Source organism: Microcaecilia unicolor, chromosome 4 (genome assembly GCF_901765095.1).
Source record: "Microcaecilia unicolor chromosome 4, aMicUni1.1, whole genome shotgun sequence".
In the NCBI taxonomy this organism is placed as follows: Eukaryota; Metazoa; Chordata; class Amphibia; order Gymnophiona; family Siphonopidae; genus Microcaecilia; species Microcaecilia unicolor.
The window spans coordinates 187,300,993-187,325,024 of NC_044034.1; the positions used below are offsets into that span (position 1 = coordinate 187,300,993).

General features: G+C 46.4%; 1 protein-coding gene across 6 annotated transcripts in view; it reads left to right on the plus strand.

Moving 5' to 3' along the window:
• C4H11orf58 (chromosome 4 C11orf58 homolog) overlaps positions 1–22,743 on the plus strand; it is a 67,841-nt gene extending 45,098 nt beyond the window's left edge. For 5 of the 6 annotated variants that reach the window (XM_030201056.1, XM_030201057.1, XM_030201059.1 and 2 more), the window contains exons 4-5: positions 12,978–13,087; positions 22,276–22,743. In XM_030201056.1, coding sequence (XP_030056916.1) covers positions 12,978–13,087; positions 22,276–22,533 — 368 coding nt within the window. In that variant the 3' untranslated portion in view covers positions 22,534–22,743. Of the gene's footprint in view, positions 1–12,977; positions 13,088–19,974; positions 20,072–22,275 lie in introns of all 6 variants that reach the window. The other variant, XM_030201061.1, reaches the window with a different exon arrangement.
• The last annotated feature ends 1,289 nt before the right edge of the window (positions 22,744–24,032 follow it).

Genomic DNA, 24,032 nt, shown 5'->3' on the forward strand with positions numbered 1-24,032 from the left:
CAATTCCCTTCAATGGTGGACCATTCGATCCAATTTGATCTTGGGACATCCCTTCCAAATTCCTCAGCCGCAAAAAGTGCTGACTACGGATGCATCTCTCTTGGGGTGGGGAGCCCATGTAGATGGGCTTCACACTCAAGGAGCTTGGTCCCTCCAGGAATCAGGTCTTCAGATCAATCTCCTGGAGTTGCAAGCGATCTGGAACGCTCTAAAGGCTTTCAGAGATTGGCTGTCCAACCAAATTGTTCAAATTCAGACAGACAACCAGGTTGCCATGTACTACATCAACAAGCAGGGGGCACCGGATCTCGCCCCCTGTGTCGGGAAGCCGTCCGGATGTGGCTTTGGGCGCGCTGTCATGGCATGATTCTCCAGGCCACGTATCTGGCAGGCGTAAACAACAGTCTGGCCGACAGATTGAGCAGGATCATGCAACCTCACAAGTGGTCGCTCAACTCGGGCGTAGTTCGCAAGATCTTCCGAGTGTGGGGCACCCCCTTGGTTGATATTTTTGCCACTCAGATCAATCACAAGGTCCCTCAGTTCTGTTCCAGGCTGAAGCCCATGACAGGCTAGCATCAGATGCCTTTCTTCTTCATTGGGGGAAGGGCCTTCTGAATGCTTATCCTCCCATACCTCTGGTGGGGAAGACTTTGCTGAAACTCAAGCAAGATTGCGGGGGACCATGAGTCTGATTGCGCCCTTTTGGCCGCGACAGATATGGTTCCCTCTAATTCTGGAGTTGTCCTCCGAAGAACTGTGGAGATGGGAGTGTTTTCCAACCTTCATCACTCAGAACGAAGGGGTGCTTCTGCATCCCAACCTCCAGTCTCTGGCTCTCACGGCCTGGATGTTGAGAGCGTGGACTTCACCTCCTTGGGTCTTTCTGAGGGTGTCTCGTGAGTCTTGCTTGCTTCCAGAAAAGATTCCACAAAGAGGTGTTATTCTTTTAAATGGAGGAGGTTTGCCATCTGGTGTGATAGCAAGGCCCTAGATCAGTGATAGCGAACCTTTCAGAGACCGAGTGCCCAAACAGCAACCCAAAATCGAATTATTTATCGCAAAGTGCCGGTACTCATTATGGGCGGGGTCACCACATATGACTCCACCCCTATGATAGCCACACCCCTTACACCAGCCATTGAAAATATTATACTAGTATAGGAGAAAAAAATAACATTTTCTTCCATTATAAATCATTTCTGTAAGCTGTTACAGCTCCAGTATACCCAGTGCAAAATAAGACAGCAGATGTAAATTCTCAAATTCGACATATTCCAAACACTAAAATGAAAATAAAATGATTTTTCCTACCTTTGTTGTCTGGTGATTTTGTTTTTCTATCCATATTGGTTCTAGTCGCTGATTCTGCTGCTCTCTATCTGTTCTCTTAACTCCGTTTCCAGGGCTTCCTTTCCATTTATTTCTTTACTTTCCTCCTTTCTTCTTCATTTCTTGCCCTCCTTCCATGTCCAGCAACCATCCTTTCCCCTCCAGCCACAAATGTCCAGCAACCCTCCTCTCTCCTTCAGCCACAAATGTCCAGCCACCCTCCTCTCCCCCCTGCCCTCCCTCCCACCCAGGATCAGGCCTCCCTCCCACCCAGCACCCACCATCAGGCCTCCCTCCCAGCACGCAGCAGCAGGCCTCCCTCCCACCCAGCACCCAACACCAGGCCTCCCTCCCACCCAGCACCAGGTCTCCCTCCCACCCAGCACCCAGCATCAGGTTTCCCTTCCTCCCAGCACACAGCAGCAGCCCTCCATCCCACCCAGCAGCACACAGACAGCACCAAGCCTCCCTCCCTCCCAGCACCAGGCCGGCCTCCCGCCCTCCCTCCAACCCAACAAGCATCAGGCTGGCCGCCCATCCTCCCTCCCTCCCAGCACCAGGAACCCCCCTCCTCCTGAAATTTAAAAAGCGTACCGTCCTCTGAGTCGGGGTTAAGGCGGCGTGCGTTGGCAGCGAAGCACGTGTTCTTCGCTCGGCGCGCCTTCGGCCTTCCCTGTCTCTCAAGCTGTGGTCCCGCCTAGGTTCGCCATAGGTTCGCCATCACTGCCCTAGATCCTCGCTCTTATCCTAAATAGACCCTGCTTGAATACCTTCTACACTTGTCAGTGTCTGGTCTGAGGACCAACTCCGTAAGAGTTCATCTTAGTGCAATTAATGTGTTCCATTATCGTGTAGAGGGTAAGCCTGTCTCTGGACAGCCTTTAGTTGTTCGCTTCATGAGAGGTTTGCTTTTGTCAAAGCCCCCTGTTAAACCTCCACCAGTGTCATGGGATCTCAACTTCATCCTCACCTAGCTGATGAAACCTTTTGAGCCACTGGATTCCTGCCATCTGAAGTACTTGACCTGGAAGGTCATTTTCTTGGTGGCTGTTACTTCAGCTCATAGTCAGTGAGCTTCAAGCCTTGGTAGCCCATGCTCCTTATACTAAATTTCATCATAACAGAATAGTCCTCCGTACGCACCCTAAGTTCTTGCCGAAGGTGATGTCGGAGTTTCATCCGAACCAGTCAATTGTCTTGCCAACATTCTTTCCCCGTCCTCATACCCGCCCTGGTGAACGTCAGTTGCATACATTGGACTGCAAGAGAGCATTGGCCTTCTATGTGGAGCGGACAAGCCCATTCAGACAGTCCGCCCAAATGTTTGTTTCTTTTGATCCCAACATAAGGGGAGTTGCTGTCGGGAAATGCACCATTTCCAATTGGCTAGCAGATTGCATTTCCTTCACTTACGCCCAAGCTGGGCTGACTCTTGAGGGTCATGTCATGGCTCATAGTGTTAGAGCCATGGCAGCGTCAGTGGCCTACTTGAAGTCATACACTATTGAAGAGATTTGCAAGGCTGCAACGGTCCACAAATTCACATCTCATTACTGCCTTCAGCAGGATTCCCGACGCGACAGTCGGTTTGGACATTCGGTTCTGCAGAATCTGTTCGGGGTCTAGAATCCAACTCCACCCCCCTAGGCCCATTTTTATTCTGTTCCAGGCTGCACTCTCAGTTAGTTGTTTCTTCGTAGGTCAATCTCAGTTATGTCCTTGCTGTTGCGAGGCCCAATTGACCTGCTTTTGTTGTTTTGAGTGAGCCTGGGGGCTAGGGATACCCCACATGTGAGAACAATCAGCCTGCTGTCCTCAAAGAATACCTGCTACAGGTAAGTATCTTAGCTTTACCCTTCCATTGAGGAAAGATGGAATCGAGGGCAGATTTTAGATATAACTTGGGCATGAGTCCAGGATGCAATGTGAGGAGGAATATTTGAGGAGGGATTTGTTTTTTCTGAAAAGTTGGTATAGAAAAGTTGGGCCATATTCTGTCTGCTGCAGAGGGCAAATCAGTAGGTTCTTGTAAAAACTTGTCAAACTCCCTAGTCAATTGGATTACATTTTGTCTAAGCTTACAAATCTTTTGTTTAAAGTATGTAGCCAATTGAGAAGCAAAAGGCATAGATTCATTCGGGGATATTAACTCTTGATTATTTAACAGGTTTTTGACCAAGGCGTATAGTTTTTTTCATATTCGTACATTCAGCTCCTTTTTATTCAATTGAGTTTCATTTTAATAGGAGCTATATCATCTAGAATTTAGTAAAACATTGTCAAGAGTCTATTTCAGGGACGAGTTGGTGTTCATTAAATTTGGACCAAAATTCTATAACATTGATATTGCCTCTAGTGTTGCATATAGTAGGTTTATGTCTGGCATTTGTGTTATTCTTATCCTAATTTCCAATTATTAATTGATTTTAAACAGTAATCTACTATGATCTGACCAAGTTATTGACCCCAAGCCTATCTCGGATATAAAGAGATTAGCAGAATTTATAAATTTATAAGCTCGAGTATATGACTTTTGTTACGGTCCTTTAGGTTGGATGAAGTTCCATAATTCAAGGAGTTCTGACAAATCTTTTGTTTTAGTGTCATATGATTTCTCTAAATGGTGAGAAATGTCACCTATCAAAATGGGTACAAAAGCCTCTGCAGCATCATTCCAATTTCCTGGAGGACGATAGAATTAAATTAGAGATAGTTGATCGCATAATATATTGGTGATATTGCAGGTAAGGATTTCTAAATTGGAAGTTGGGTTATCTGTTCGAGTTTTAAAAATGATTTATTAATTGATATGCCTCTCCCCTCTTCTTTTATGTCTAGTAAGATGTTGAATTTTATAACCTAGAGGGCAGATGTCAAGTAGAGTTTGGTTGGATTTTTTTTCTTTTTTTTTTTTTAGTGCTATTGTAATTGCCATGGCACAAGGAAAGGATAGGTAGGCTGGCCTGGCACAACACTTCCGTGGGAACCCTGCAGGACCTGCTTCCATTCCCGCGGGAGTCCCCCATTCCCATGCAGCTCGGTAGTCCAGAGCCAGCGTCTGGTAGTGAGGACGGCACTATATCTCACATCCCCAGTCCTGAGGACTTTCTCATCCTCTGCCAGCCCCTCCCATGTCTTTGATGGCTGTGAGGGTCCAGTAAACCACTGGTGCACTTGTAAGGGCTAGTGCCAGGAGGACAAAGGTTAATGACAATGGGTCCTGTTGCTGAAATACACGTGTACTAGTTCAAAATGATTTGGGTTTAGCTCAGGCCTTTGTTCAAGTTGTTGTATTCAGGTACTTGGGTATTTTCCAGTCACCAGAGGGTTATAATCTGAGCCTGGGCTGCTGTGAAGGGGGGGGGGGGGGCGCAAAATATCCTGGACTTGGCCTCCAAAGGTCTGTTGTTCTCCAAAGGTCTCCCAGTTACAAACAAAGTACAAATAACCTGGTGGGGAAGTTTGCTTAATATAAGCTAAGTCGGCAGCCTTGTTTCTGTTATGCAGAAAATCCATAGAGAGTGGGATAGGATAAGTTTGTGGATTGAGTGATGTTTATCTCGGATTGAACGCAAGTTGAGGAGGCCTTTAGAGATAGAGAAAGTGGAAGAAGAAGTTGATTCAGGCCGTGGTAACTGTTTAAGTGGGATAGAGCGAAGGGTCTTTACTTGTGGTCGGTATGTCTGAGTAAAATGGCTGAATGAAGCGATGACCTCACAGGACCGATATTGGCTGCGCAAGGCACATCCCGAAATTTATGATTAAAAAAAGAGTGACAGTCTAAACCTTGACCATAATTGTAAATGGGTGTGTTCTGCTGCGGTACACGCTTATGCACCGCTAAGAAGGTCAGTAATAAATCACGCAACCAGTGATGTCACTTCTGGAGCCAGTTGCGCAGGATCAGCAGGGAACTGCCGCTTCGCGGCAGTTCAGGAGCTCAGGGTCAGCACAGAAGTGGCTCTGAGAAACGGCAGCAATCAAGCAGAGTCAGAATACATCATCCCGCTGGAGGTGGTGGAGATGAAAACGGTAACGGAATTCAAACATGCGTGGGATAAACATAAAGGAATCCTGTTCAAAAGGCAGGGATCCTCAGAAGCGTAGCAGAGATTGGATGGCAGCACCGGTGGTGGGAGCCGGGGCTGGTGGTTGGGAGGTGGGGCTAGTACTGGGCAGACTTCTACAGTCTGTGTCCTGAAAATGGCAGATACAAATCAAAGTCAGGTATACACAAAAAGTAGCACATATGAGTTTATCTTGGGCAGACTGGATGGACTGTGCAGGTCTTTTTCTGCCGTCATCTATATGTTATGTTATGTTATATGTTTGTAGAATGCCATGCTTCTGTTTATCAGTGCAAGCCCTTGTTCTTTCTCAATCCAAACACAAGTAATGCCCGTTTTGTTTACAACAGATCTCATGTTAACGTATCCTATGGAGATAGGAACATAAGATTTTTATGTTTGTTGTACGTGGTTTTATATGTATTATTTGATGATTGGGTTTATGTGTATCAGAATTGTGATGATGACAATCATTTTTTGTAGAGTGTAAAGACGAGGTCATCCCTGTGATTCTTTCGTGACTGCTAGAGAATTGGTCTCTTGAGGGATCTCACCTGGACCTCAGACAAGTTGTTTGAATTACTGGGATACTTTGAAATTCAGAGGTGGCAGTTTGGAGAACTGTATCTTGTGCTCTTCAGCCAGATATAGAATATGAAACACATGAACCATTTCCCAAGTAAAACCATTTTCTCTGAGACTGAAAGTGACAGATTAATTTGCGGAAATTGAGGCAAAGTTAACATACACATTATTTAGTAAAGTTATCTGTTAAAACAAAAGACAGGATTATAAATGCAGTAAACTATTAAGCTTGAGGTGTAGCTGAGCAAGCTAAATCAGAACCTAAAATCTGTTAAATATATAGGGTAGAATGCTTTAAATTTACCTTGAATGAAGGAATCTAGGTGAATATTTTTGACGTGATAAGACAAATTCTAAGAAGGTAAAAGAGAAATTCTTCGGTGTTGCTTTGAAAGTTGCACACGAAGGGGTGTGATCTGCCCCTTCAGCCTCATGCCTCATTGGCAGGCATGCTGATCTACGGATGAAGTCACTAACTGCTATAGTGATTTAAAATGGAAAAGCATTCAAAGATTAAATAACTCACTGAAGCAGCGCTGTATTTGCTTTTAAGGGCAAGTTGTGATGTAGTTGTACCTCTCGGTGGTAGGCACTCTGATCTACTCCATGTGTAATGTCACTAACTGCTATAGCGATTTAAAATGGAAAAGCATGCAAAGGTTCAGTAACTCACTGAAGCAGCACCGTATTTGCTTTTAAGTACAAGCTATGATGTAGCTGTAGCTCTCGGTGGCAGACACGCTGATCTACTCACTGTGTAATGTCACTACCGCTATAGCGATTTAAAATGGAAAAGCATGCAAAGGTTCAGTAACTCACTAAAGCAGCACTTTCCTTGTCATCAAGCAGATGAATCCATTACGAGTGGGTTGTGTCCATCAACCAGCAGGGGGAGATAGAGAGCACTGAAAAACCATAGTGCCTCATGGCCAGCTAGCTCCATCTGCCTCTTCAGTATTCTCTATCTCCCCAGCAGGGTGGTTGCAGCTTGTTCAAGCTCCTTCAGAAAATCTGCCTGGGGTGGCTCCTGTGCTTTTGCCAGTTGTAGCAGGGGTTTTGTGGCTGATGGTGCCCACTTTAAAGGCAAATAGGTTAGCCCTTTCCCTGCCTTACCCGGCCCCCGATGTGAAAGTAGACAAATAGGCAAGCCCTGTCCCTATCTTTGCCCACGCTGTGGATGCAGGCACATAGGTTCGCCCTTTCCCTGCCCTTGCCACGCTGCTGATCCTCCGGAGTTGGAAATTTGCCTCTTTCGCTGTTGCCTCAAACTTTCCTCACATAAGTATATAAGTACATAAGTAATGCCATACTGGGAAAAGATCAAGGGTCCATCGAGCCCAGCATCCTGTCCACAACAGCGGCCAATCCAGGCCAAGGGCACCTGGCAAGCTTCCCAAACGTACAAACATTCTATACATGTTATTCCTGGAATTGCGTTTAAAAAAAAGTTGTGTCGCGCTTTGGCACTGCGATCCCAGAAAAGAGGTTTTCTTCTGATTGTGCAGCGTGACCGGAGCTCGGAGACTCGGTCTGGTGAGGTAAGAGCATTTTGTAGCTCCTCCGGGAAGGGCCCGCATTCGGGACGATTTTGGCGCAAATCCGCCATTTTGAATTTCCGCCGTTTTCGGCGATGGCTGCTGAGAAAGTAAAGCACTGTTCCGTTTGTGGCAAGCGCAAATCTGCAGCGGGACTCTATAAGGCGTGCTTTTCAGACGGTAGAGCCAGCCCGAGCATGGCGAGCGATGTTCCTTCTCGCTCCGTGGAGCTGGCAGTGGGCGCCATTTTGGAACAGCATGGCGCGACCCCCGCTGAGGCGGAGGGGTTTGAGCCTGGAGGGGCGCCTCGTGTAGAGGCTAATAAAAGAGCTGTTTCCCCCGGACTGGAACCAGGAGGCCAGGGTGAGCCATTTTCCCTTGAATTTGTTTTATTGCTGCATAATGCATACATGTTAAAACGAGCTCTTCTGCAGGGGTCCTCTGCGGCCCTGCTTTCTGTATCCCCTCCAGTGGAGTCTGGCCTTGGATTACAGTCAGGCGCGTTTTCCCCTGACAGATGGCCGCAAGACAAGCGCAGAAAGGTGAATTCCCCTTCAGAGAGTGGCGCACCCCCACCCCCCGTGGTCGGGATGTGAGGACGCTGAGGGGTCTGGCAGGGCTTCGTGGTCTGGAGAGCCAGAAGAAGGTGCAGGATTGCCAACGGATCCAGATGATTCTTCCGCGGTGAGGATTTTCCACCGCGATGAGCTGCCAGTGCTTATTACTGATGCCTTGCAGGTCCTCTCTATAGATGACCCTTGGAGTTCTGAAACCTCCTCCGGTAATCCAAGGATGGCAAGTACTAAGAAGCCTGCTCGAGCCTTTCCTTTGCATGACTCCATCCAAGAGCTTACCACGGCTCAATGGGCTGACCCCGAGGGGCCTTTGAAAGTCGCCAGGGCTATGGGGCAATTATACCCTCTAAGTGAGGAGCATTTGGCGAGCCTAGCAGTGCCTAAAGTGGTTGCCCTAGTCACGGCTGTGACAAAGAAAACTACCCTCCCAGTGGAAGGAGGAGTTGCCCTGAAGGACATGCAGGACCGTCGCCTGGAGGCAGCTATGAAATGGTCCTTTGAAATTTCAGGCCTATCCTTACGGGCGTCTGCATGCAGCTGCTACACTGCCTGAGCCTGCCTCGCTTGGTTACAACAGGCAGTGGAACAGCCCAGAGATGGAGCGGAGCCCCTTACGGAGGTGGCACCACGGATGGAGTCGGCCTTGTCATTTTTGGCTGACGCCCTTTATGATCTGGTCAGAGCTTCGGCTAAACAGATGGCTGGTAGCGGTGGCGGCTCACCGTCTTCTGTGGCTACGGCATTGGGCAGCTGACATGGCCTGTAAGCAAAGGTTGGTGAAGTTGCCCTTTCAAAGCCTTCTCCTGTTTGGTGAGGAGTTGGAGAAAATTGTGAAAGGCCTGGGGGATGCCAAACCCCAGTGCTTACCCGAGGATAGGTCGCGGCCTTCTTCCAAGGGTCAGGCAGTTCCCTCCTCCTACAGACCTTGCTTCTGTGAAGCTAGAAGGTACCGCCTGGGGCGTTCTGCTGGGTTCACTTCGCATGCCCGTTTTCAGCAGAGGAACTCCTTTCGCTCGAACAAACGTTCCGCAGCAGTAGGCTCAAGACCTGGAGTTCAAGGGCGACCCTGTCAATGATGGTGCACCGGCCCCCTCCTTGATTCCTGTGATAGGAGGACGACTTTCCCTCTTTCTTGAGGAGTGAGCCAAGATTACCTCAGATCAGTGGGTCTTGGACCTGATCAGAGAAGGCTACAGAATAGAATTCAATGCCCTGATAAGAGACGTGTTTGTGGAGTCCCGATGCGGTTCTGCCGCCAAATGGGCGGCGGTAGAGGAGACCTTGCAAGGCGTGATTCACATTGGGGCGGTTTCCCCGTGCCTCCCGCCGAATGCGGCTCTGGCTGTTACGCCATTTACTTTGTGGTGCCGCAAAAAGGAGGGTCTTTTCGGCCTATCTTCGACTTAAAACAAGTCAACAAGTCTCTGAACGTGCGGCATTTTCACATGGAAACCCTGCACTCCGTCATAGCGGCGGTACAGCCAGGAGAGTTTCTCACATCTCTGGACCTGAAAGAAGCTTACTTGCACATTCCAATTTGGCCCCCCGCACCAGAGGTTTCTGCGTTTTGCGGTGATGGGAAAACATTTCCAGTTTCGGGCCTTGCCTTTTGGCCTCGCCACAGCTCCCCGAACCTTTTCCAAGGTAATGGTGGTAGTAGCTGCTTTTCTCAGGCGAGAGGGTATCCGGGTTCACTCGTACCTAGATGACTAGCTCATCAGAGCAAACTCTGCAGAAGAGAGTCATCAGGTTACAGCCAGAGTGGTCTCAGTACTGCAATCTCTGGGCTGGGACGTCAATATAGCCAAAAGTCACCTGACCCCCTCTGTCTCTAGAATCTTTGGGTATCCGGTTCGACACATCCTTGGGGATGGTCTTCCTACCCGAGCAAAGGCGGTGCAAGCTTCAGAACCAGGTCCGTCTGCTCCTGAGGATGCCTCGCCTGTGAGCTTGGGACATAGTCCAGCTGTTGGGGTCGATGACGGCCACTTTGGAAGTGGTGCCTTGGACGAGAGCGCACCTGAGACCTCTGCACTGCTCCCTGCTTCAACGGTGGTCTCCAATATCTCAGGATTATCAATGCAGACTCATGTGGCTCCCTGCGGCCCGGTGGCACTCAGACAGCATTCTGCAGCGAGGAATGCTGCTAGCGCTCCCCGATTGGTGCCTGGTGGTAACAGATGCAGCCTGAAGGGCTGGGTGGCACATTGCCGGGGAAGGCATGCCCAGGGTCTTTGGACACCAGAGGAGTCGGAGTGGTCCATCAATCGCTTGGAGTTGAAAGCGATTTTCCAGGCACTTCTGGCCTTTCAATTGACCCTGTAAGGATTGACTGTCAGAGTTCTGTCGGACAACACGACAGCAGTAGCCTCCATGAATCGCCAAGGAGGCACTCAGTGCATTGCACTAGCAGCGCAGGCCACACAGATTTACCACTGGGCCGAGCTTCATCTGCAGTTTCTGTCAGCAACTCATATTGCAGGTCAGAGCAACGTGCAAGCCGATTATCTGAGCAGGAATCAAATCGACCCAGCGGAATGGGAACTTGCAGATGAAGTATTCCTGCAGATATGTGCCAAATGGGGAAAGCCCGTAATGGATCTTATGGCGTCAAGCACAAATGCCAAAGTCCCATGCCTCTATAGCAGACGGAGAGATCCTCGCTCGGCAGGGTTGGTTGCCTTGGCTCAACCCTGGCCTCAGGGCCTCCTGTATGTGTTCCATCCGTGGCCCTTGATAGGGCGAGTACTCTGCGGATTCAGATCCACCAAGGAGAGGTGGTTCTCATTGCCGTGGATTGGCTCAGGAGGCCGTGGTATGCGGACCTCCAGCGGATGCTGGTAGAGGATCCCCTGCCGTTACCTCTGGTACCGAACCTGTTGTAACAGGGCCCGGTCACCATGGAGGACGCCTGCCACTTTGGTCTTACAGCATGGCTATTAAGAGGGCGCAATTGAGAGACAAGGGATATTCCAGTAAAGTCATTTCCACCCTCCTACAGGCCCACAAGCGTTCCACTTCCGTGGCTTATGCCAGGATTTGGCACCATTTTGAGGCTTGTTGTGCTTCTAAAGCGATCACACCCATGCGGCCTTCTGTCTCGCCGATACTTGACTTTTTGCAGGATGGTTTACAAAAAGGCCTTGCCTATAATTTCCTGCGTGTTCAAGTGGCAGCCTTAGCATGTTTTCGAGGGAAGGTCGCTGGCCTCTCTCTGGCTGCTTGCCCGGATGTGACACGGTTTCTTAGAGGGGTGCTTCGGCTCCGACCTCCCGTGCGGGCCCCGTGTCCGGCCTGGAACCTGGGGTTAGTTTTAAAGGCCCTTCAGTGTTCGCCCTTCGAGCCGCTTAGGCGAGCTTCGGAGAAGGATGTGACCTTAAAGGCGGTCTTTTTGGTGGCCGTGACATCAGCGAGACGGGTAACTGAGCTCCAGACACTGTCCTGTCGAAACCCATTTCTGCAATTCTCAGAGTCCGGAGTAATGGTACGTACGGTGCCTTCCTTCATGCCTAAGGTGGTTTCAGCATTTCACCTAAACCAGCCTATTTTCCTGCCCTCCTTTTCTAGAGAGGAGTTTCCAGAAGCCTATGGGCAGTTGCACCTTCTGGATGTGCGAAGGGCTCTGTTGCAATATCTGCGCATGTCAAATGCCTTCAGGACCTCTGACCATCTTTTTGTTCATTTGTCAGGTCCGCGCAGAGGGTCTCCAGCGTCTAAGGCCACTATAGCCCGTTGGCTCAAAGAAGCTATCTTTTCAGCATATCTGCTATCTGGCCGGCCTCCGCCTGAAGCCTTTAAGGCACATTCCACAAGAGCGATTTCCTCTTCTTGGGCTGCAACTGGAGCACTCTCTCTTCAAAAAATTTGTAGTGCAGCTACTTGGGCTTCGAAGCTCTCTTTTGCCCAACATTACAGGCTGGATGTGGCTGCCAGGAGAGACGCGCATTTTGGAGCACAAGTGCTGGCACGTGGTGTGGCTTGTTCCCACCCTATCTAGGGATTGCTTTGATTCCCACTTCAGGCACAGGCAGCTCCTTGTGACTCTGGGCAAGTCACTTAACCCTCCATTGCCCCATGTAAGCCGCATTGAGCCTGCCATGAGTGGGAAAGCGCGGGGTACAAATGTAACAAAAATAAATAATGGATTCATCTGTTTGATGACAAGGAAGGGAAAATTAGGTTCTTACCTTGGTAATTTTCTTTCCTTTATTCATAGCAGATGAATCCATGAGCCCTCCCTCAGTGGTTCATTATGCGATTCATGTTACTTTTCTGTTCAGTTTTTCCTGTAGATATGTTCCCTCATTGGGAGAAGTTGGAAAACAGTCTTCAAGATTTCTGTTCAGTTACAGGAGGATGAGTCCATTCCCTCCTTTGACTTATAGCTCCAGTTTTGGGGCGTTCATCCGCTGTGAGGAAAGTTCATGTTGTTATGCTTTGCGGTATAACACTGCTTTGGAAGCTTCAAATACTGAAGAGGCAGATGTAGCTAGCTGGCCATGAGGCACTATGGTTTTTCAGTGCTCTCTATCTCCCCCTGCTGGTTGATGGACACAACCCACTCGTAATGGATTCATCTGCTATGACTAAAGGAAAGAAAATTACCAAGGTAAGAACCTAATTTTCCCATAATTGCTTTTAAGTTTGACTGGTTACTGCTGAAATAGCAAATGTTCTATAAATTATTTCAAATGTATTTCAGTACAGACTTTTGATGCAGGTATTGAAGGTCACTATGTCAAGGGTGATTTCTTTACTCATCCCTTTCCAAATGAAAGCAAACTGTCATAGTCATGTGAAACCTTGTACATACTTTTGTAGTTATTGAGTAATCAAATGTTTTTGTTTGAGTGAAACGTAATCAAAGTACACTGGACATATAGGGGCAGAAGATGAGAAAATGAATGAAGAACTGGAACATCAGTATCAGCAAAGCATGGACAGTAAATTGTCTGGAAGAAACCGACGCCACTGTGGACTTGGTTTCAGTGAGGTAGCTATTAAATGTTTGTTTTCTATAAACAGGTTGTGATCTTATGGATAGTTGCCTACCAGTTCTGTAGTACAATAAATGATAAAATGTATTACAGATTTTTATTGCGGGTACTACAGAGGAATTTAAAGTGGATTGGAAATAGAAAAATTTCCTATGTTCTTCCTGCTACTTTGTCATAGATATGAAAGTTGTCATCTTCATGCCGGAGATCCATAATTTCTATAAAAGCCACTGAACTGCAAAAATAATGGCAAATTTCAGCTTAAAAAAAATTTTGTTTTGATAGTTTTGGCTGATGTTTAGGTTTGCAACCAGGGTTGCACTGCTAAAGCAGAAGCTTCCTCAACAGCACCACTAGAATCACTTTTTTTTTTTTTTTGCCTGGCTAAATTTGGCTATCTTGTGACTTTAGGGAGAAAATTCAGCTAGTCAGGGGAAAGGCTGGCAAACTGAGTTAGCCAGTAAAATATTTTGAAAGGAAAGGCAAAGCTTCCTAGTTATGTAAATATCTGATGCATATTTATTTTGAATACGTGGAAACTAAGTTTATAAAAACTTAACCATATTTATTATGAAAGCTTAACTGGCTGTTGGGTCCATAAGACAGGGAATGCCTGCCTTATTTGTCCATAGCCCAAGTCCCAGCCAGCATTTGGGTGGTAGATTGGAACATAAGTACATAAGTAATGCCATACTGGGAAAAGACCAAGGGTCCATCGAGCCCAGAATCCTGTCCACGACAGCGGCCAATCCAGGCCAAGGGCACCTGGCGAGCTTCCCAAACGTACAAACATTCTATACATGTTATTCCTGGAATTGTGGATTTTTCCCAAGTCCATTTAGTAGTGGTTTATGGACTTGTCCTTTAGGAAACCGTCTAACCCCTTTTTAAACTCTGCCAAACTAATCGCCTTCACCACATTCTCCGGCATAGTAGCAGTGCAGAATGTAGGAGCTTGCACTACTGATTTATTTCCTAATAAGATAATGTTCTAACCTGTACAGAACAGATAATGCAACCACATTTGGTTATTAGCTCTTCTCGAGCTGTTACTGTGGAGCTGCCCTCTGTAACTTGATGGTAAACAATTCAGCCAGTGGTTTTGCTTGTCTGACGAGGAGTATTCTCCTCAGTTTTTTTATTCTTACTTGCTAATAGTTGAGGAAAGGAGCTTCAAAAATGTCTCTTTACAAGCCCAGTACTGACCTAAAGGGCGTTGCACAGGTACTGAAGGACTCACTAACACCACCAGAACAAAATGCAACTATCCGTATGTAAGACTACTGGCGGAAGCCAGCTCAAATAAATCCGTGCTGTCTGTTACCTTTCCCTCAGGAGTGTACATGCAGTAAGTAAAAACAACTCATGCTGACAAAGCTGTTAAATCTTCAAAGAGACAACTAACTATTGACACAATAAGACACACAGCCTCATGATCAAAAGCAAACGCCGGTGCTAGAGGCTGTTAGCGCCATACTAGCGCCGGCGTTTGCTTCCGCCCCATGATTAGAGCCCTCGAGTGCGTGAAACAACGCGCTCGAGGGGTAGCATGCAAATGCATGCTAAACAGGGCTCAGAGCATTCATCTCCAATGATCAGCGACCAGGGCGCCAAAGATTAGGTCGCTGGCTGCGGCAAACCCTACGCCAGCTCCGAGCTGGCATTAGGGTTTGCCGATCATTGGGGAGGAATGGTGAGCCCTGTCCAGTAGGCCCCCGTTCCCCCCACCCAAAGCAAACCTGCCAGGCTGCCAACAGGGGGCTGGAGGTCCGGTGGACCTCCGGTCCCCCCCCCCCCCCCCCAAACCTCCTGAAATTGGTCCCTGGTGGTCTAGTGGCCGCCAGCAAAACCCCCTCCCACCCAGCGAGCGACCGGGGAGGGGGGGCTGGAAGTCCCCCCCCCCCCCAGCATCCGAGCGATCCCTGGTGGTCCAGCGTAAGGACAGCCCCCTCCCGGCCCCCCTACCTTAGTTGGAGGAGGGACGCAGCCTGCCTTCCTCCTCTTGGTTGACGACACAGCAAAGAGGAGGGAGGCAGGCTGCGTCCCTCCTCCAACTAAGGTAGGGGGGCTGGGAGGGGGCTGTCCTTACGCTGGACCACCAGGGATCGCTCGGACAACGCTGTTGGGGGGAGTTGGGGTGGGCTGGAGGTCTGGCGGACCTCCAGCCCCCCCCCCCCACCCCCGTCGCTTGCTGGGTGGGAGGGGGTTTTGCCGGCGGCCACTAGACCACCAGGGACCAGTTTTTTTTGGGGGGGGGCTGGAGACCCACCGGATCTACAGCCCTCCCTGAACCTGGGGGGGGGGGGGGACCGGAGGTCCACCGGACCTCCAGCCCCCGTTGCTTAGGCCTCAGGGCAGAGTGTTAGTTGACGGGGTAGGGTGTTTGACAGGTTTGGGCTTTTGACAGCCCAGACCTTGCAAACAAGTGCGGGAGAATTGTGCTGAGCGCATGCTCAGGCACAATTCGCCTGCACTTCTACCCGATGATCAGAGATAATTGCGCTGCTTAAATTTGCATGCATTATCTCTGATCATCGGTGCGGTAAAGCGCCGCGCTGTTCCAGCGCTATTTTAGAGCACTGTTTGGAACAGCGCGGGGCTTTTGATCATGAGAGTGACAGTGAGTAACAGTTTCCTCAGTTGGGGTCTAGCACGCTAATCTCTCTCCATACACAGCACAGACACATAGTTCTTGTACCTTCATTGGCACAAAATAAAAAATCTTACTTATCTCCCCTTCATCTGTGCTTCTTTCAAGTCAAACACATGCTCCGGCTACGGAGTCTGTCTCTCTTAAAGGTACAGGCACACCCCGGTCAACCCAAGACACAGCTATGCTTTTGGTGAAATTATTCCAAAACATACTTCAGCAACAGCCTTTACAGTTTGCTTCATTTTCTCCACAGCTGCAAACTTCGCATAGCGGTTTTCCTGAACCTCACAGCCCCTCACGCACTGTTCGCTAAGATACCTCCATCTCAATCTTCAGGATGGCACATGTCACCTTTTCAGGTTCTTCTTCCGAATGGATGGAAGGGTCCTATCTCAAAGTGAAATCTTACCAGATGATTTACAACCTCAAACATCAGACTCGCAGAGTAAAGCACCTATTCTTCAAGAATCCTCAGTGGATACCAGTTTTATTTATTTGTGACATTTATATCCCACATTATGCCAAACAAGTTTGAGTTCAATGTGGCTTACAATAAACAGTATAGGATACGTAACAAAAAATAGTGCTGATTCTTATAAACAAATACTTATGAAAGTAATTTGTTGTAAGAATCCAATTTTACAATACAGTATCATAAACATACTGGGAAGCTATGGATGTTTAACATTTAGAAAATCTATTATGAATGAGAAATTGTACATGAAGTAAAGACTGCTACTGCTACTTATTTCTAAAGCGCTACTAGACGTATGCAGCGCTGTACACTTGAACATGAAGAGACAGTCCCTGCTCGACAGAGCTTACAATCTAATTAGGACAGACGGACAGAACAAACAAGAGATAAGGGAATATTAAAGTGAGGATGACAAAATAAGGGTTCTGAAAAAAGTGAATAAGGGTTAGGAGTTAAAAGCAGCATCAAAATGGTGGGCTTTTAGCTCAGATTTGAAGACGGCCAGAGATGAAGCTTGACGTACCGGCTCAGGAAGTCTATTCCAGGCATATGGTGCAGCAAGATAAAAGGAATGGAGTCTGGAGTTAGCAGTGGAGGAGAAGGGTGCAGATAAGAGAGATTTACCCAGTGAACGGAGTTCCCGGGGAGGAATGTAGGGAGAGATGAGAGTGGAGAGGTACTGAGGAGCTGCAGAGCGAATGCACTTATAGGTCAATAAGAAGAGTTTGAACTGTATGTGGAAACGGATAGGAAGCCAGTGAAGTGACTTGAGGAGAGGGCTAATATGAGCATAGCGACACTGGCGGAATATTAGTCGTGCAGCAGAATTTTGAACAGATTGAAGGGGAGAGAGATGGCTAAGTGGGAGACCTGTAAGAAGCAAGTTGCAATAGTCTAAGCGAGAGGTGATAAGAGTGTGGATGAGGGTTCTGGTAGTGTGCTCAGAAAGGAAAGGGTGAATTTTGCTGATATTATAGAGAAAGAAACGACAGGTTTTAGCAGTCTGCTGAATATGTGCAGAGAAGGAGAGGGAGGAGTCAAAGATGACCCCAAGGTTACGAGCTGATGAGACAGGAAGGATGAGAGTGTTATCCACAGAAATAGAGAATGGTGGAGGAGGTTGGTTTAGGGGGAAAGATGAGAAGCTCAGTCTTGGTCATGTTTAGTTTCAGATGGCGCTGAGACATCCAGGCAGCAGTGTCAGACAGGCAGGCTGATACTTTGGCCTGGATTCCTGCTGAGATTTCTGGTGTGGAGAGGTAGATCTGGGAGTCATCAGCGTAAAGATGATACTGAAAACCATAGGATGAGATCAGAGTATCAAGGGATCCTCATATCCACCCTGGTGAAGACAAGTTGCACACCTTGGACTGTAAGAGAGCATTGGCCTTTTACGTGGAGCTGACAAAGCCCTATAGACAGTCCGCCCAATTGTTTCTTTTGACCCTAACAGGAGGGGAGTTGCCATCGGAAAACGCACCATCTCCAATTGGCTATCAGATTGCATTTCCTTCACTTATGCCCAAATTGGCTTGTCTCTAGAGGGCCATGTCACGGCTCACAATGTCAGAGCCATGGCTGCGTCAGTGGCTCACTTGAAGTCAGCTTCTTATTGAAGAGATTTGCAAGGCTGCAACGTAGTCATCAGTCCACATTCACATCTCACTACTGCCTTCTGCAGGATACCCGACGCGACAGTCGGTTTGGGCAGTCAGTGCTGCACAATCTGTTCAGGGATTAGAATCCAACTCTACCCTCCTAGGCCCATTTCTGTTCCAGGCTGCACTCTCACTTAGTTGTGTTTCTTTTCAGGTCAATCTCAGTTATGTCCTCGCCGTTGCGAGGCCCAATTGACCAATGTTCATTGTTTTGAGTGAGCCTGGGGGCTAGGAATACCCCATACGTGATAATGTTCAGCCTGCTTGTCCTCGGAGAAAATGAGGATACGTACCTGTACCAGGTATTCTCCGAGGACAGCAGGCTGAACATTATCACAACCCACCCTCCTCCCCTTTGAAGTTGTTTCTCGTATATATATTTTGCTTTTTACTAACTGAAGGAACATGCTTGCGTCGCAGGCGGGAAGCTGCTCATAAGTGCGATGTCGCTTTCTGGAAAGTTCTAACTTTTTGACTAGTTCCAGTCTCCTATGCCGTTGCGGACGACGACCCATACGTGATAATGTTCAGCCTGCTGTCCTCGGAGAATACCTGCTACAGGTATGTATCTTCTTTTTCTCTGTGTACAGGAGGATAATGCAAACACGCCTTCCCACCCTTCATCCCCTCAAAATTAAAACGGAAAGTGGGGAGAACCAAGGAACTGCAAGAGACAAGTGTAGTTATTTTTACTTCATTTGTTCTCTCTTGTTCACTTATGTTCTTAAAAACTTTATTGGTAGCATTATCTTACTGTTCTAGATCTTCCTTTGTTGAAATATGGCTATCTGTAAGAAAAGGAGTTTTACTCCTATTACTCTATGGTGCAGTATTTCTTTATTAATATCCCCCTTTCACACTAGCTACGTATCAACTGAGGAGAATACTCTTGTCAGACAGGCAGGAAGCAAAACGATTCACTGACTTGTTTACCATCAAGCTAGAGAGGGCAGCTCCGCAGTAACAGCTCAAGAAGTACTAATAATCGTGTGTCTACATTATCCTACTGTATATGAGACACACATGGACTGTTGCTGCTATTTGGGTTTCAGTCAGGTACTTGTGACCTGGATTGGCCACTGCTGGAAACAGGATGCTGGGCTAGATGGACCATTGGTCTGACCCAGTATGGCTATTCTTATGTTCTTATTGTACACAGAGAACCCCTGTTACAGGTAAGCAATCCCACATGTAATTATTGTGGCTGATATCAGCTACCACTGCTTCAGGAATAGCATCCCCTTTTGGTTAGCACAGTACAGATCTTAGTATATTTGAGTAACAGTGTTCCTGAACTCTTATGATGGTCTTGAGTCTCGAGTCACACAGCTCAGATTAGCTGAGAGTGGTGACTGGAAAAGAACAGTGTCCTGTAACTGTGGCAGGCAGAGTCAGCAACATATGGGTGCTGGAGCTAGCTAGTTGGAGGATGTGATGGGATCAGGGGGAGGATAGGGATATGTAGTGGGGGCCAGAGTTAGGAAGACTGCTTAGGATGGCAGGGGGTTGACTACATACCCATATGGTCTTTTTCTTGTGTCATCTTTCATATTTGTATAGGAGTGACTGCCACTAGGTTGGGAAGGTGAAGGAGAACTTGTTGGGGACCCAAGCTACAGTGATGTGACTAAGGTGACTTGTGTCTTTGATTCACTGATCAGGGGGCGCTAGCACACTGGTGACTGCTTTGGGGGGGTGCTCATAAAACCTTTCCCTTCAACCTCCTTCCCATAACCACAACAGAAAAGCCATCGTAAATCGCAGACCTTAAGGAACTGTGTGTAATTGAGGAGAAACCCAGTATTAGGAAACTCGCTGATGTGTGTTTTGGAAGCAGCACCTCCCCTCTGGAACTACCTTCCAAAAGTGTCTGCAAAACTCAGGACTGTCAAGATCAGGAAACAAGTCATTAAAGGGATGATACTACTGACTGGAGAGTTCATCACAATGCACAATTCGATGGATCATTTATAATAGTTACATCTTTGTTTTCTCACTCGGGATGTTAAAACATTTTGTTATACAGCTACACCTAGTTTGGGTTACTTAAACTGTTGTATCTCAACATGGATTAATTCTTTTTTTTTTTTCCAAAAGGCAGGTAATACAGTAAATCTTAACAAAGATGAGACATGTCATTTCATTTCCACATTCCCCACAGTTCATCTTCAGAGTTTGAGGCTGGGTCCTAGAGGTAAAGGAAATTTGGGCCCATTATTCAGAAGGGTTTAACTGGGCAGGAGCATATACATAAGCATGGATTAATGAAACAAAGCCAACATGGATTTAGTCAAGGGAAATCTTGCTCTGCCAATCTGCTACATTTCTTTGAAGGGGTGAATAAACGTGGATAAAGGTGAGCCAGTTAATATTGTGTATGTGGATTTTCAAAAGGCATTTGACCAAGTACCTCAGGAAAATCTCCTGAGGAAATTAGAAAGTTGTGGGATAGGAGGTAATGTCTATTGTGGATTAAAAACTGGTTAAAAGATAGAAAACAGTAGAGCTGAATGCAAAGAATAAATAGTGGAGTTCCCTAGGAGTTTGTGCTGGGACTGCTGCTTTTTAACATTTGTGAAGTGATTTAAATTTGCTGATGACACAAAGTTGTTAAATCGCAAGAGGTTTTGTGAAAAATTGCAAGAGGACCTTATGAGACTGGCCATCCAAATAATAGATGACATTTAATATGAGCAAATGCAAAGTGATGCATATAGGGAGGAGGAACCCAAACTATAGCTATGCGATGCAAGGTTCCACATTAGGAGTCACCACCTAGGGAAAGGATCTGTCGTCCTTTCCCACTGCTTAGTCAGTCTGCAGCGGTAGCTAAGAAAGCAAATAAAATGTTAGGAATTATTCAGAAAGGAATAGAAAACAAAAATGAGAATGTTACAATGCCTTTGTATCTCTCCATGGTGTGACCACACCTCAAATACTGTGTGCAATTCTGGTCACTGCATCTCAAAAAGGATATAGCAGAATTAGAAAAGATATAGAGAAGGGTGACAACTTCCCTATGAGGAAAGGCTAAAGCAGCTAGGGCTCTTTAGCTTGGAGAAGAGATGGCTAAGGGGAGATACGATAAGCGGTGTATAAAATACCGAGTGAAGAGGAACAGGTGGATGTGAATCACTTGTTTACTTTTTCCAAAAATGCTAGGACAAGGGGACATGCAATGAAGCTACTATGTTTAATAAACTGGTGAAAATATTTCTTCACTCAACGCGTAATTAAACTCTGGAATTTGTTGCCAGAGAATGTGGTAAAAGTAGTTAGCTTAGCAGCGTTTAAAAAAAGGTTTGGGTAATTTCCTAAAAGAAAAGTCCTTAAGCCATTATTAAGGAGGAGTTAGGAAAATCCACTGCTTATTTCTAGGATAAGCAGCATAAAATCTGTTTTACTGTTTTGGGATCTTGCCAGGCACTTGTGACCTAGATTAGCCACTGTTGGAAACAGGATATTGGGCTTGATGGACTTTAGGTCTGTGCCTTTATGGCAGCGCTTATGTTCTTATGGAACTATATTCAGTGCTGATGCCCACATATCTAATTGGGCAAGTAGGATTGTGTAAATAGCAATCCTAACTTTCCTCAGCTATGAGGATATGTTATTGAATGTTGGTCATACCCATATAACTTCCCAAGTAGGATTGTGTAAATAGCAATCCTAACTTTCCTCAGCTATGAGGGTATGTTATTGAATGTTGGCCATACCCATGTAACTTCCCAATTTTCAGTGCCAAGGCCTGGATCTAATTTATCCAGCAATGGCACTTATAAAAACGCTGCTGGCTGAATATTACCCCCTTTGTTTTTAAAATGTGTGTATACATACACACTTCTATGCTTTTATCTTTTTTTTTTTTTTTTACAAATATTGAAATTGCGCTTTAAAACTATTCTTTGCATGAACAAACTAGCAAAACCTGAAAATTTTATATTGGAGCGTATACTGCTGCTTCAGACCTTTTTCCTTGATCACCTATATCCACTATAGAGGGGCTGTTGAATCAGGGAAGGATTTTTTTTTTATTATTTTGTTTTTTTGATTCTGGTGAAAATTGCTGAAGTTGAAGCTGCAGAAGTTACTGTGTGAATACTTAATCTAAAATCATCCAATCCAGATGTTGGTGGATTCAGAAAATTGTGTTCTAGCTGCTATATGCATGAGAAAATCCCTGGCTGAATTGGTATTTAGTGGTACGTTTACTAAGGCGCATTAGCATTTTTAATGTGCCTTTAACGCAAATGCTCCTATACATTCCTATGGGCACATTAGCGTTTAACGTGCAGCCACCATTTATGCATGTTAAAACCACTAACGTGCCTATAGCGCACCTTAGTAAACATAGGTATTAGTGACATCTGATGAGCATTTGGCTTTTCTTCATTTCAGGCAGAGGAGCCTAAAGAAAAAGCTACTGCCAGGAGCTCTCCTGAACCTGAAAGATCAGAGGACTCTGACACTGGATGTGAGAGTGAGAGTGAGAGTGAGAGCGAGAGCGAGAGCGAGAGCGACAGTGAAGAAGAGGACGTGGTGTCTCCAGAAGCAGAACAGTTTCCCAAGCAGGACCTTGACAAGCCCCCAGCTAGCAAGAAAGAAGACAAGAAAAGCAATTATAAGATGTCCTTTGTTAAATCCAGTACTTCATAATTCCTTCCTGTAAATAGTGTTTGTATTCAAGTTGAGCCTTCCTGCTACAGTGCACAGCAGAGGACAGCTTATAGTACAAACCCCTGTGTTACAATTTTAAAAATCCTATTTTTTTTAAGCCATTGGAACTTTTATTAGCATGACCTTGATCCTTTTTTTTTTTAACTGTAAACAGTTATATCATTGAAAAATAAATTAAGATTCCAGTTTTGTTTCTGTTATTTAATTTTGATAAAGGGATTGGTTCTTTTTTTATGTATTGGTTAAATGACCTATGGTGAGGCTATAGTGATGGGGGAGGGAGATTTCAGTTTTAAGGGTTCCCTCCCCCACCCCCAATCTATGGATAAAGTTAATGTGTGTACTGAAATCTTCTCAAAACAATATAGTAACAGGTACCACATGGAAGAATATCATAATTCTGTAAATTAAAGGCTTTTCTGTGTATTCTGATTAATATGATTGCTTTTGTTACCAGGCACGTGTTCTTTGCCTGAATTGGAAAAGTACTAAACAGGGATTTTGAAATATATTTTTGGGAGACAGCTTTTGTCATTTTAAACTACAGTTGCACAACAGTTGCACTCTCCCACTGTGCGTATAGTGAGAAATAAATGTCTCTCTGCTTATAAAGTGAGTTTTTGCTTCTTAAAGCATTGATGTTACTAGCAGCAATTTCTGCCTTGTCACTCTTCTAGAAGAATGGTCTAAGGTTTGGCAATTAAAATTCAATGCGAAGAAATGCAAAGTGATGCATTTAGGGAGTAGAAACCCACGAGAGACTTATGTGTTAGGCGGGGAGAGTCTGATAGGTACTGAGGGGGAGAGGGATCTTGGGGTGATAGTATCCGAGGATCTGAAGGCGACGAAACAGTGTGACAAGGCGGTGGCCATAGCGAGAAGGTTGCTAGGCTGTATAGAGAGAGGTGTGATCAGCAGAAGAAAGGAAGTGTTGATGCCCCTGTACAAGTCGTTGGTGAGGCCCCACCTGGAATATTGTGTTCAGTTTTGGAGGCCGTACCTTGCGAAGGATGTTAAAAAAATGGAAGCGGTGCAAAGAAAAGCTACGAGAATGGTATGGGATTTGCGTTCCAAGACGTATGAGCAGAGACTTGCTGACCTGAACATGTATACCCTGGAGGAAAGGAGGAACAGGGGTGATATGATACAGACGTTCAAATACTTGAAAGGTATTAATCCGCAAAAAAATCTTTTCCGGAGATGGGAAGGCGGTAGAACGAGAGGACATAAAATGAGATTGAAGGGGGGGCAGACTCAAAAAAGATGTCAGGAAGTATTTTTTCATGGAGAGGGTGGTGGATGCTTGGAATGCCCTCCCGCGGGAGGTGGTGGAGATGAAGACGGTAACGGAATTCAAACATGCGTGGGATGTGCATAAAGGAATCCTGTGCAGTAGGAATGGATCCTCAGAAGCTTAGCCGAAATTGGGTGGCGGAGCAGGTGGGGGAAGAGAGGTTGGTAGTTGGGAGGTGAGGATA